The sequence below is a fragment of the Staurois parvus genome, unplaced genomic scaffold, assembly GCF_062004578.1.
Source record: "Staurois parvus isolate SC_StPar_1 unplaced genomic scaffold, SC_StPar_1.0 ptg000317l, whole genome shotgun sequence".
Taxonomy (NCBI): domain Eukaryota; kingdom Metazoa; phylum Chordata; class Amphibia; order Anura; family Ranidae; genus Staurois; species Staurois parvus.
Window position 1 is genome coordinate 171,723 of NW_028318113.1, and position 13,886 is coordinate 185,608.

The 13,886-nt window shown below is 39.7% G+C and overlaps 1 protein-coding gene across 1 annotated transcript in view; it reads left to right on the plus strand.

The window, feature by feature from the left end:
* The window catches only part of LAMA1 (laminin subunit alpha 1), a 250,596-nt gene that overhangs the window by 148,147 nt on the left and 88,563 nt on the right, over nt 1–13,886 (plus strand). Inside the window, exons 30-33 of the mRNA XM_089683630.1 lie at nt 440–561; nt 806–892; nt 3,277–3,470; nt 5,625–5,767. Of these exons, the coding sequence (XP_089539756.1) occupies nt 440–561; nt 806–892; nt 3,277–3,470; nt 5,625–5,767 (546 nt within the window). The remainder of the gene's footprint in view (nt 1–439; nt 562–805; nt 893–3,276; nt 3,471–5,624; nt 5,768–13,886) is intronic.

Below are 13,886 nucleotides of genomic sequence, written 5' to 3' on the forward strand. Positions count from 1 at the left end.
GAGAAGATGCTCTCCGCGGATCATCTCAGCACACAGATGGCCAGTGTATGAAGGAGTGATGTCAGCCCTTCACTGGAGATCTGTGTTCTCCCTCCAGATTCTCCAGCTCAGAGCTGGAGAATCAGAGGAACTGCAAACGAAGCATTTATTTACAGCTGCTTAGTAAACTGTGTGTTTGACTGATCTCTTACTGTAATCTCGTGAGATTATAGTAACAGCAGCCGTTTTCCAGCATTCAAAGCATTTGTAGATCGCTTCTCCCTTCATTCGGATATAACAAATATTGTGGAAAAACTTAGTTCTGTCTCATGACATGGGTCCACTGCCCCATTTCAGCAAAAACAGCCCTGCAAATATTTAAAATGTGTTTGTACAGTATGCATGTGTAGAGAACATATAGAATATGTCAGTTTTATACATCTATTTTTACACTTAACAGGGTTGCAGAGATAATACTGCAGGACACCACTGTCACGTCTGTGCATCAGGTTACTATGGCAAGGTGACAGGATCAATCTCAGATTGCTCACTGTGTGCCTGTCCCAAGGGAAACGCTAACAGGTAGGAGCTTTTCCATATGTCTGTATCTGCTTTTTGTGATAGCATCATGAATTAAACCCAACTATTTCCATACTTATTTACATATTTATAATATATGTATATTCAGATGCATTATCATAGTAGGGGACTAAATATGAACCTTAATTTTGTTTCATTTTTATCACTCTCTTTTTCTCTCACTCATTGTACTCTCTTTTTTATGACTTCTTACATTTTTATTAACTAGTGATTTATTCTCTTTCAGCTTTAGCCCAACCTGTGTGCTAGAAGGTATTGATGATTTCCGTTGTGATGCCTGTCTTCCTGGATATGAGGGCAAGTACTGTGAAAGGTAGGTTAACCCCTTCACACCAAAGGGTAAAACAAATCTTAAAGCCTAAGTAAAATTTTACAACTTTGACCAGTGTTAGTAAAACCGTACATTTCATCACAACTACTTTGTACATCCAGGTGAATTATACCGCGTTTTGGTTTTTCATTTGGTGGTAAATAGTAATGGATAGTTCCTGAATTTTTTTTTTATTATCAAAGGAAAACTGGCCCAAAATAGTAAAAAAATAATACTTTTTTTTAAATCTAGCTGTGTGTTTCTTGTTACTACCATAACCTACACCAAAGAATAACCCAAAATATATTTTCCAGCTCTTGACGATCGTAGTGATACCATATATGTGTATGTTATTTGTTGTTTGTACATGTACTACAGCCCTGAAACAATAGTGCGCATTTTGTTTTTTGTTTTTTTTTATCTAAAACACACTGACACTAATTGACACTGATACCAAATTAAAAAAAAAAAATCCTGACCTTTGACCCTGACCTTGATCCAAACACTAACCCTGGCACTGAACTAGATCAAACCTTGATCTAAGTATTTTTTAATATTTATTTAATAGTTTTTGGGGTTTTTTTTACAAACAGTTATTTTTTTTTCCTCTCTGCAAGGAGAGAGAGATACAATGCATCGCTCTCCTCCATTCAGAGAGAAAAAAAACAGATCACAGTAATCTTGTGACCCGTAATCGGGAGTCCCAGGTCCCAATCGTTAAGGTAAATTAACTTCTTGCTGACCACTTACCGTATATGTGGAGTGGTAGGGAGTGTGGGCTTTGACAGCCATACACCGCACATATGCATCTTTGGTAATAAGAAACAGAAAGCATGTTACATTCATAAATATGCACTTAGTTTACACCAGTTGTGATGTCAAATCTCTACCAAATCGATCTTGGGGATTACAGAATAGACAAAATCTTGCAAACAGGTGCTCTTACATTAGATTGCAGCATCTTCTCATGAGATTTTGCCTGATCTGCTTTCCCCAAGAATATGCCTAGAAGGATGGCAGTGTCACACCCAGCAACAAGGAAGACAGAGGTAAGGTAAATATAAATCTAACTGTTTCCATTACAGGTACATTTTACACTTACTAAAATTAGATGATTTTTAATGGCTAAATTTACTTTTAATTAAAAAATAATAAATGGGCATATTTTTGCAAAAAAAAGTGCATTTATTTAATTTTTTACACAGGAGCCTGTAAAATATTGCACTCACAACCAGTGGATTGTGGGTGTAATGTCGGGATCCTGCACAGTCTCCCTCCTTTCTGCTGGAGGAAGAGCAGGTGGACTAGGAGTGTACTGATCAGCGTGCTCGTAGTCCATTGAGAACTTCAAGCCATTTGCTGCAGTGTCAGACAGGACATGTTGTTTTTTCAATCATAGATCACTCCAGCTGCACAGCCACACCAATTTTAAATGTGACTGGTGCTGCAGGGCAAAAGAACAACCGCCCACTGTCACAAGTGGCAGGGGGGAGGGCCAAGGGAGTGAGGAGGAGCTGCTGAACATATTATATGTTAAACCCTAAATGTGGGTATAACATGTAACATTTTAAAAAGGTGAGCTTATCCTTTAAAGAGGGAGAGGGCCAATATGTGCACATATTGTGCACATTTTCAAGGCCATTCCCATAGTCTACCTATAAATAGCATGCTTTCATGCTGCCCAATACAGCTCTTTAGTGATACCATAACCTTAACTTCTTTCCCATTATTGCTTCTGCTTCCTCACTGTGTCCTGACAAGTCTGCACATAGCATGCAAGCACTAGACTAGAGTGACTTCCTTGGAAATGTAAGTATCTTACACATTATGCAGAAAATGGCATTGAGAACATGACATACACCCCTGCAGGTCCTTATATTATTTGGGAATGTGTTGGGAGAACATCTATGACTACTAAGCCAGGAATTTTACCTTGCTTCATGATATAAACATCACTGCTTGTCAATTTATCTGCTTTGATGTGATCTGTTCAGTCTTATGATGTGAAGAAGCATGTATGGCAAACCAGATTTTATACTAAAAGAATGTGGAGGTTGTTTGGCTGTCATGCTGATCAGATTGTTTCAGAAGTCTCTGAGCCACTGACCTAGAACAAGTATGTAGATAAGGAGACTCTCTATTCTGCGGGTTTGTTTAGAAACTAGTTCGGAAAGTGAGAGGCAGCCAGAAACCTAGTATATTTAGACAAGATCAGCAATGGCACCCCCCATGTTTCTTCTAGTGCAAGGTTCCTATAAACATTACAGATTCCCACAGATATATTCTTTATTTATTCCCTACACTTTTGTCATCAATGGATCTATTAGCCATGCAGTTTAATGACAGCACAAGCATACTAAGATCCTTTTCTGCTTTCACATTTTTAGGTGTTCACTTGGTTACTTCGGCAATCCAAGTGAGTCAGATGGCAGCTGCCAGTTATGTGACTGCAATCCAAGTGGCTCTTTGCATAATCACTGTGACAGATTAACTGGCCAATGTGCTTGTAAGCCTGGAGTGACTGGACGTCTTTGTGATACATGTGAAGTCAGGCATATCCTCCTGGAACAGCAATGCACATGTGAGTTTCCGTCATTTATACACTGTGTCATTTTATCTTAGATCACATGTGGAGAATCCTGTAGGTGGCTTATAGCATTACCTTCCCTTCCCCATTGGAATAAAATGCAGTTCTGTAGCTGACTCCGGAAACTTAACACTAAATAGAGTAATAAAAATAGAGAATAAACAGAGTAATAAAAAAACACATATTTCTATGTCAACAAAACCTTCCAGACCATTGGTCAGGAATAGCATATTCAGTTTATCAAAATCAGCAGAATTGTTTAAAGCCAAATTCCAGACATACTTTTAGTTTTGGATAAAGTGTGAAAGAGTTAAGATTTCCATCAGTTTTTTGTTTTTGGTGGAGGTTCTTCCTCACTTTGCCTAAGAAATTGTGGGTATGTCATTATCACTAGGACAGGAAAGCATGGACATCTAAAAAAAACAAAAAACATCAAAAGTTCTAACTCTTCATTCTATTAAAATGTGGCTTTTTTGCATGTGTCTCGATTATGGCTTCACAAAAGGGAGACAGACATGCAAAAATACTATCTAAAACACAATAATTTTGGCTGGACTTGGGCTTTAAGAATAAAGGGCAAAAAGCACTGGTGGAGGTCACAGTTTAATGACCAGCAGCAGCCAGTCGGATTAGATATTTTATCCATTTGGCCAAAGATCATTACATGTAAGGTGTTATGCATTAATACGCTTATCCAAACCCCAGTTTTAATAAAGGAATGCACAATATCAAAGAGAATGTGTCAACACCAAAGATGCATCTGTTAGAATTTAATATTTGATGCATGGGACACTTAGTGGTTCCAGAGGCAGGAACATCGCTAATTAAGTTCAGCTTAACTGCTCAGGTACAGGTATGGAGCCTGGGACTCAGATAATAGAAGCATCCATCAGATTTATAGTAGAATTCCATCAGATTTTAATTAATTTACTTCACTGCACAGGTAGGTATTATCTTCCACCTATAAAATCCAGGCTGCACAAAGTTCTGCTCGAGGTCATGAGACTTGAAGCTAATATTTTTGATCATATGTCCCAAAGCAGCTCTGTATTTGGGTAGTGATGTCATCAGATCCTGAAAATAATGCAGTTGTCAGCACTCCAGTTCAGTACCACGTCAACTTAATGCCATGTGACCTAGAAATGGAAACTTGTGGGACCTGCCATGTGCAGGTGACACTTCCGTAGCCGGCCTCCCTAATGCCATTCTTTCTGATGAAATCTGATCCAACTTAAGTCCTTTGTTCAGTGACAGGTTTCTAGAAATTATGTGCAGAACATGATAGTTTACATTTGCTATTATATATTATCAATGACACAAATTACTTTTCATCAGAACAATGCATAACTGTAAGGTAACATGCACACTGGACCACCCCTAGATGTCAACTCTCCTGGCAGCAGAAAAGTGGCGAAAACACATGTAAATGCGGTACTGTGTTTAGCACTTGGACGTTATTTCGTCTCATTGGTCAGAGTACTTACCATTGAAATGAATAAGCGCTCAAGTGCTAAACGCAGCCTGCACTTAGACTCGTTTACACGCGTTTTTGCGTGTTTGGTTTTTTTGGTAAGACGTTCCTCCTGAAAGCGAGTCTTCTGTGTTCAGGTAAGGAACATTTAACTGCCTCCAAACTCTGCTGTTCCTAAACTCTGGTAAAAGCCTATATGTGCATGGAAACATAAGTTTGTATTGATCTGAGTTCAGGGGCTTTGGCAAAAAAACGCCAAAAGCTCCTAAACTCACATTTAGTAGCAGCAGTGTGCATGAGGCCTAAGGTGTCCTATATACAACTTTCTACAGACTTTGTTCATGCTCACTGAATATGAACTGCATATTGCATTTCTGTGCTAAGTGAATAGTGCAGATGTCTTCACAGAGATCATTCATCTTTGTGGAGAAAACAAGAGTCAGCACTCACCAGCAATGACTGACATTTTTTTAAAGGAACAGTGAACAGACCTTAGAACAACTCATAATTTTGAAGAACACCTGTGTCCTAAATAGAAATTAATGGTCTCTATGATAGCCTGTGGAATTCAACTAATACTGCAGTTCTCCAGACAAAGTGACTTTTAACCAGTGCAAGAAATACATGGATCCTAAGGTTACTAATATATCGTAATTACTCTATTTCTTAAATATTAGCATGTGATGATGACTGCACAGGAACATTACTAGATGACCTGGATGATCTTCATAGAACCATATTCTCTATAAACTTCACTGGAATTGTCACAGTTCCTCAAGGATTCATGGCATATCTGGAAAACATGACAGTGCATGTAAAGGTAAAAAAAAATTGTATTGAAGCTGAATTAATTTTGGTGCCAATTCCTGTGGCCTTTTACTCACTTGGCTCATTTCTGCCAGATCCATACTGTGCAATCCATTGGGTCTCGCACAGTCGTTTCTGCAGTTTCCCAAACAGGCAGCTCCTTCTACAAAAGTGTAGGAAATCTCAAGTCATTCCTATAGAGTTCATCCTACAGTAGGCATCCCAGCAGAAAGCAGTGTCTCCATAAGAATAAATAGTATTTTTTCTGTTAATGCCTGGCCTGAAGACAATGTAGTGACAGCTGTGCGGCACTCATTAGGCCACACAGTGGGGGTCTGGTAGGAATGAGGACCGCAGAATATGAATCTTTGTGCAGGGTGCTAAGAGGAAGTTAAAGGCAAACCTTTTTATCTAGTTATGGATAGAGTAGTGAACGATTAGACACTCTGTCAGGTTTTTATTGTGTGTCCCAGCTGGAAAGATGGAGCGTCCCAGCTGGAGAGATTTAACCTCCTACTGGTCCTGTTGACCATTGTCAACAAGAAAGTGTTGGGAAGTCTTCAAATAAGGGCATCAGTTTAAGAGGGGGAAATTTCCTAATTTCCTCTTGCTTCCTCCAAGACAAAAAACTTGGGGTAAATTACCCAGCAGGACAGACACAGCATAACATAACCTGATAGGAGTGTTAACTCTTCCCTACTCAATTCAAAACAGAAAAGAAAGTTTTGGCTACACATACACGTTAAAGGATAACTACTAAAAAGTAGCAATGCATATCTAACTTTGATGTGAAAGGAGATTACAACACAACAAAGTCATATTTATGAAGCAGCTTTCTTCCTTAGGATTTGTTATACAGGTCACATTTGGTATTGTCAATTAACTTTTAGTGTTGGAATACATTTTGAAATTGCTATAGCAGCAAAAGTGCATTCTCACATAAATGTAAGATATAACACTTAAAATAACTTAGAGGACCAGTCCACTTAAAACTGATATTTAAATTTTTGGTAAACACACGAGGGATAAATCACTTAACATTCTGTCTTCTCATGGGAACTCTGTTGGTGTTGGTCTATACTGGAGTTCCTGAGTTTGAACATCTGTTGTGCCTGTTATAAGTCTCATTGTTGAAAGAAGATATCAAAAAAGCCTGTGAGAAGCCCTGAAAGTGAGTAAAATGGAGGAGATGAGAAGGTCAGATGCAGACTGAGGTTACATTTCCAGTGCCTGGAAATTATTGGTTAGGGCTCATTCAGATGGGCAGTTGACCCATCCTCCAATCTAAGCCACTGTCTGCATGTGAATCCAGGCATTGTGTGTTCAGATCTGTGCACCCGCTCCTGCATGCATGTAAACTTTTGACATGTGACTGTGCAGCCACTGCGTCTGTATCCATTTCTGTGGGTTGTCTGCACGCATTTCTGATGTGGATTCCCACAAATTAGCTCAAATTGAAGGATGGTTCTGCTCACCCATCTGAATGAGATCTTAGTGTAATCATTTTGAAACATTCTTTGTGGGAGGCTGTGGAGTACTGACATGAAGAAGCAGCACTTGAAGATGAATGAATGTGTTGGCAGTCTGTTCATAGAAGAGAGTGTTACAGTACTATGTTATATCATGACAGCATTCACTAATTGTTCTTGCATGGCAAGATCACTTACTGTTATCTCATATATATATTCTTCTTATAGCCAAATTTACCACCCTAACTCCTCCCACAGTTTTTACACTACATAGACAGTAATATACCGAAACGTGCGGATTGTTCCCGATTGGTGCGCTATTGCTTTGTGGAATGTTTCGCCGAATGGTTCACAAAATATCGGCATTTTTGTGGTGAAATTGGTCCCATAGGAATGAATGGCGGAATGTTCAAAACTAGAGTGGGAACTGACAAAAGCTAGAGTGTGAGCTGAAAAATCAGGACATGATTTCTAAACTGCCATCACTCCCTCATTTTCAAGGCCACCTACACAAATCTTATATCAAAACGTTCAGCTATCCCTGCTGACACTAAAAATGTCCACGACTAAGCCATAGTCCTGATAGTTTTCACAATATAATCATTTGTTTGCAACTCACGCCGTCCATTGATATTCATTGAAACTCCACTCTAGCCACCTCAAATTTGAAGGTCAATTTCTAAACTGTGACTGTGCCTTCATTTTTAATATTTCAGAGACATACTATGCATCAAAATGTAGGCCTGGGTCTTGGGATTCTCACAATATAAAGCTCTTCGGTATAGGATTTATAATTTTTAAACTACAACTGTGTAAAGATGGCAAACGCCAGTGAAGTGAGCAAGTTGGAGCAGTTTGTTTTTAACCGCTCTTCTCTGCCCTTGCTGTAGAGTGAGTTGCCATAGGAACCCAGGTGTGTGAGCAGGCAGCAGAGTGACAAAAGCTAGAGTGTGAGTTGTAGACTACTGGTGGGGGCAAGAACACTTCACACAATTTCCCCAGAAATTGTAGCTTTTCTAGTATTTTAAATGTTTTGCATGTGAGGCAATACACTCAAGCTATGCAATGTTTGAATTTGTTTAGCCTAGCTCTTCATTAAACATCTAATAATTTGCCTTTTTTTCACTGAAGTTAAATGTTGGCTAGATACTTTGTAGAAAAAAATCTAGTTGTATTATATATAGCATGTGATCAGAAATGGCTGCAGGAGCTTAAAAGGAGAAGTACATCCAGTGCTCTTTTGGCTGTACTTCTCCAGTGGATCACAAGAGTGCAGTCTGTTCTATACTCCTGTGACCCATTTTCAGCTGACAGTGAGCTGAAGCCCGCTGTCGACTGACATCACTCAGCTGGTCCAGGCTGGGGAAAGTCAGGATCCACCCCAAAGACTGGAGTGACACCTGGCTCAGCCTCTCAGCGAGACGCTGAGAGCCTGAGCCAGCCGCTCCTTTCCTCTCCACAGCCCAGTGCTCCAGTGAGCATGGGGGCTGAGCAGAGAGTGGTAACTGACAATCATCACTCTCTGCTCACAGCAGCAGCGAGAACTCAGTGATCAGTGGTCATGTGATCGCTGAGTTCTTACACTTAGAGCCGGCGGGAGACAGATGCAGCATCAGACTCATGCTGCATCCACCTAGGTAAATATAATTTGTGAAAAAAACAATACTTCTCTTTTAATATATTTTTATAGATATTGGTATTCAGCCTCAAATATAGGGATGTACAGTATCTATAATACATATGCATATCATTTTACCCAGTACAAGTGCATGTACTTTCATTCTGTGCAAATGGGGCAAAACAAACCTCATATTTTTTTTACGCATTTAAAAAGGTACTGATTTCAGCCACTAGATGCTGCTAAGTATCACAGGAATTTCCTATGATACTTAGAACCATCTAATGGCCCAATGAGGTATTTTCCATTCGAAAATAGCCCAATAGCATTTGTTTTTTTGGTTTTTTTTGCAATATTTGCACAGAAATTGTACTTTCACTGAGTGACTTGCTATGCAAATGTATATAGATTCACCCCATAGTGTACAGAAGGACTAATAAAACCAATAGTTTTTTGGGAGTGATTAGAATAAATGACATGATTCTTCCCAGCTTGTCAGTGTTTGGGTTTAAGTCTTAATCTACTGCTAAATGTAAAGTGATGTTGACTGTTTTGAACGGTAAAAGAACAAGTACAGTGCCCTTGTTCCTAAAAACCTTTCAGAGATTGAAATAACAAGTGCTAAAACCAGTGATTTTAACTGCAGTAGCAGCACGAGTTTACAAATGTTTCCTACTTTATTCCTGTCTCCTCTATAACACTGCGACAGCAATCATTCCATTAGCCCGGCTGCACCAAACTACTAACAGCTTATCAGTGATTGGCTGCTGTGAGTTACTGCACCCGCCGGCTCATTGATCCCCAGCATACAAAAAAAAAAAGTTAATTTTTTTTTTTCTGCTTAGTCTTTGTTTTCCCTTTATCACAAAAATATTGATATCCCCCTCAATCACCTTCGTGAGAAATGTAATTAAAACTCATAGAAGAGCTGCAGATGATAATGTCCAGACGGAGAAAAGTAGAAGAAATTTAATTTGTAATATTTATGATGGCAGAGGCAGTGCCTAAATTGGATTTGCAAAGGGGAAGCAGTTAAGAGCTCAATATGCTACATTTTAATCAAGTCTTATTTCAGAGTGTCTATGTGTGAGACCAGCCTGAGGGTTCAAGAAAATATCATTTTAATATGTGCTCTGATTTGTTGTAGGATAAAACGCCATTTAAAGGATCAACATGAGAATTGTTTTGATTATGAATTGTTGTTAACATTATAATGCACATAAGAAAGGTTTAAGAGATTGTAACAAGCAGTTATGAGAGAATTTCATTTCTCTGTTCTAACAATGCTCACTCCTTTAGGGCACAGACACATAAGCTACATACTGTAAGTGGTTACAGCAGAACATTGGATCACATCGGGGTTCATAGAGTCTATGACACTTAATAATGCTGTTGCTTTGCAGAGCTTAGACATTATTTTCTGTTGTAAAACAGAATTACTAGAGGCATTGTTTGATGGTAGTTTATAAGTATTTTATTTAACAAAATAATTACACCATTCCAAAAATAGCTGTATGATATTGTGTAGAAAATTCTATTGCACTCATAGATATGATGAAGGCCAGGTATTAGAAATATATTATATTCAGTAGCTGGATTTGTCCTAATGCATTTAACAGGTATTAGTCAGATGACAAATGTGTCATCTATCAGAACAATTTGCACCCCAAAGAGAATTACACTTTTTTTTAGAAATCCATTCAGCCTCCTACTTTGACCTAACCATGAATCACCACTCTGGAGCATACTCTGTGATGGCAATGCCCCCCCCCCCCCCATGGTGTTTACAAGCTATGTGCTGTAATGACCTCCAGTATTGGCCCCATTAACTCCCGATAGACATTAGTAGGGACACTCGCTTATAGTGGAGGCAGTAGGACAACATCTGTATTCAACTCTATGGGGGTTAAGCTGGCCAAACACTAGTAGAATTTTGTTTGAAATATTTCATTTTAAGAATGTTTGTTTAATTTTCTCCACAAAAAACTCCACTCTCTTGGCCTCAGAGACTGCTCTCTCCTGGTTCTCCTCCTACCTATCACAGCGCTCCTTCAGCGTTACCTATAACGCGGCCTCCTCCTCTTCACTCCCTCTTTCTGTAGGGGTCCCTCAAGGTTCTGTCCTTGGACCCCTTCTCTTCTCCATCTACACCTCCTCCCTTGGTCACTTGATAATTCCCATGGCTTTAAGTACCATCTCTATGCTGATGACATACAAATCTATCTTTCTACCCCTCACCCCACCTCTGTAGTCTCCTCTCGCATTACTAACCTAGTAAGTGACATATCGGTATGGATGTCACTCCACTTCTTCAAACTCAATCTTTCCAAAACTGAGTTCTTAGTATTCCCCCCAGCCCGTGCCCCCTCCCCTGACTTCTCCATCAAGATCAATAACACAATCATCAGTCCCTCCCCTCATGCCAGGGTGCTAGGTGTAATCCTAGACTCCCATCTGTCCTATCAGCCCCAAATCCCTTCACTGTCCAAATCTTGTAGACTTCACCACCGCAACATCTCCAAGATACGCCCGTTCCTAACCTCGGAAACCACTAAGCAACTTATTCACTCCCTTGTTATATCTCGCCTTGACTACTGTAACTCACTCCTCATTGGCCTACCTAATCGCAGACTATCCCCTCTTCAGTCTATCATGAATGCTGCTGCCAGAATTATCCACCTTACTAACTGTTCTGTATCTGCCACCCCTCTCTACCAATCCCTCCACTGGCTTCCCATTGCCCAATGGATAAAATTCAAAACATTAACAAGAGCGTATAAAGCCATTTATAACTCTGCCCCAAATTACATCACCAATCTTGTCTCCAAATATCACCCAAACCGTACTCTCCGCTCCTCGCAAGACCTCCTACTCTCTAGGTCCCTTGTCTCCTCCTCCCATGCTCGTCTCCAGGACTTCTCCAGAGCTTCCCAAATCCTCTGGAACTCTCTACCCCAATTCAGACTATCGCCTACTCTGCTCACTTTTAGACAATCTCTGAAAACCTATCTCTTCAGGGAAGCCTATCCTGCCCTCAGCTAATAATGGAATTTTCTACTCTTCCAACCAGTCCATCCCCTACAGTTACTACCTTTTGTACCACTAGCCCCTCCCTCCTAGATTGTAAGCTCCAAGAAGCAGGGCCCTCCTATCCCTCTTGTATTTAACGGTATTGTTGCTGTATTGCCTCCCGTTATATTGTAAAGTGCTGAGCAAACTGTTGGCGCTATATAAATCCAGTATAATAATAATAATTTTCTAATTGTTAGTGGAGTCAAATCAGCAGTCGTTTTCGACCCTAGTGATGAGAAAATTCAAAGTGCGGGATGGAAAAATTTTCTCGAATGAACACGTATCTGACAGTGAATATGATTTTCAGTCGGGAAATTACATTTACTCCAAATTAAAATGTTAAAAGCAAATTAAATTTTGAATTTCTTTCAAATGACATTCATCAGGTGATCAATTTATGGAGAATATTTGCATAAACGTTCCTTCAAAATGCTAGTCTGTATCAACTGTGTGGCCAGCTTTACTGTGCAAGACTTATACCTGGTACACACAGGTTGAATTTCAGCTAGTATTGGCCAGTTCAACAGAAACCGGCTGACATGCCCATGTGTACAGCCGAACGTCTGGCTTCTGTAGAACAGGCATGCTGGAAAAACATCTGCCAGTTGGCATCTCATCAGTGCTTGCAGCCAAAGGGCTGAAATGGGCTGAAATTGCGCTGGACCACACCAAAGGTAATGTATGCACTACTTTAAAAAATGCACAGCAACCAGATCTCATACTGTACACACTGCATTTGCGACCTGCACTTGGGGTGGCATTAAGTTAACACTAACACCCACTGAAGATCACAAGTGTGGTGCACATGCATGAAATGTGGGTTTCCTGAACCGCATTCTTGTGTGAACTACCCTTTAGGAGATCCTTGAAAACAAATCTCTTTAACCTCTTGCCGGCCGCCTGCTGTTTATAAACGGCAGGGCGGTGGCAGTCCAGGGTCGGGTTGCCGTTCATAAAGGGCACCCGCCTTTTCTAGCTGTGCGCGCTCCCTGGGAGCGCGCACCACCACGATCCGGTGCCCGCTGTGTCCTCCGGACACAGTGAAACACCGATCGTCGGACGGGACCTCTGTACAAGGTCCCGATCATGTGATCACTGATTGGCGAATCAGTGATCACATGCAAAGTAGTAAGCAAGATGTCACTTGTGACATCATTGCTTACTATGTGTGAAATCTGTGAATGATCACAGAGGTCACATGGTACAAGGCTATTCACAACAGCCTTGTACCATGTGACAAGCTGTGACCACTCACAGCTCACTCAGTAATTCTCAATGACTGCAAGAATGCAGACAGAGAGAAAGAGAAATGATTGCTTTTACATCCTATATGGGTGTAAAAGCAATCAGTGTAAAAAAAAAAAAAAAAAAATCTTCATCACCCTCCACAAGTAGTACAGTGTCACCATGGTGACAGTGTACTGCTAGGGTGACAGTATGTAAAAAAAAAAAATAAAAAATAAAAAATAATAATATAAAAAAAATAAAATAAAATGAAAAAAAAATGTTTAACAATTATAATTTTTGGTTATAAACTAATTTGGATTTTTTTTTTACTAAAAAAAATAACGGAATAAATTTTGGCTAAGATTTATGATGAAATATTATTTATTTGCAAAATTTTATTTAAAAAAACACTTTTTTTCAAAATTTTTGAACATTTTCATTTACATAGTAAATAGTAAAAAATAAAAAATTCATATGGGTACAGTATTGCATGACCGCGCAATTGTCATTCAAAGTGTGATAGCGCTGAAAGCTAAAAATTGCCCTGGACAGGAAGGGGTAAAAGTGTCCGGACAGGAAGTGGTTAATGCAGCCTATGCCACCTCTACTTAACAACTGGAATTTTACTTTCTCCATTAACTCACCTATTCCCCCCCACCCCATAGTTATTACATTGTGTATTACTTGTCTCTCCCTTTAGCCTGTAAGCCCTCAAAGCAAGTCTCTCCTAACCTGAATTAAATTGT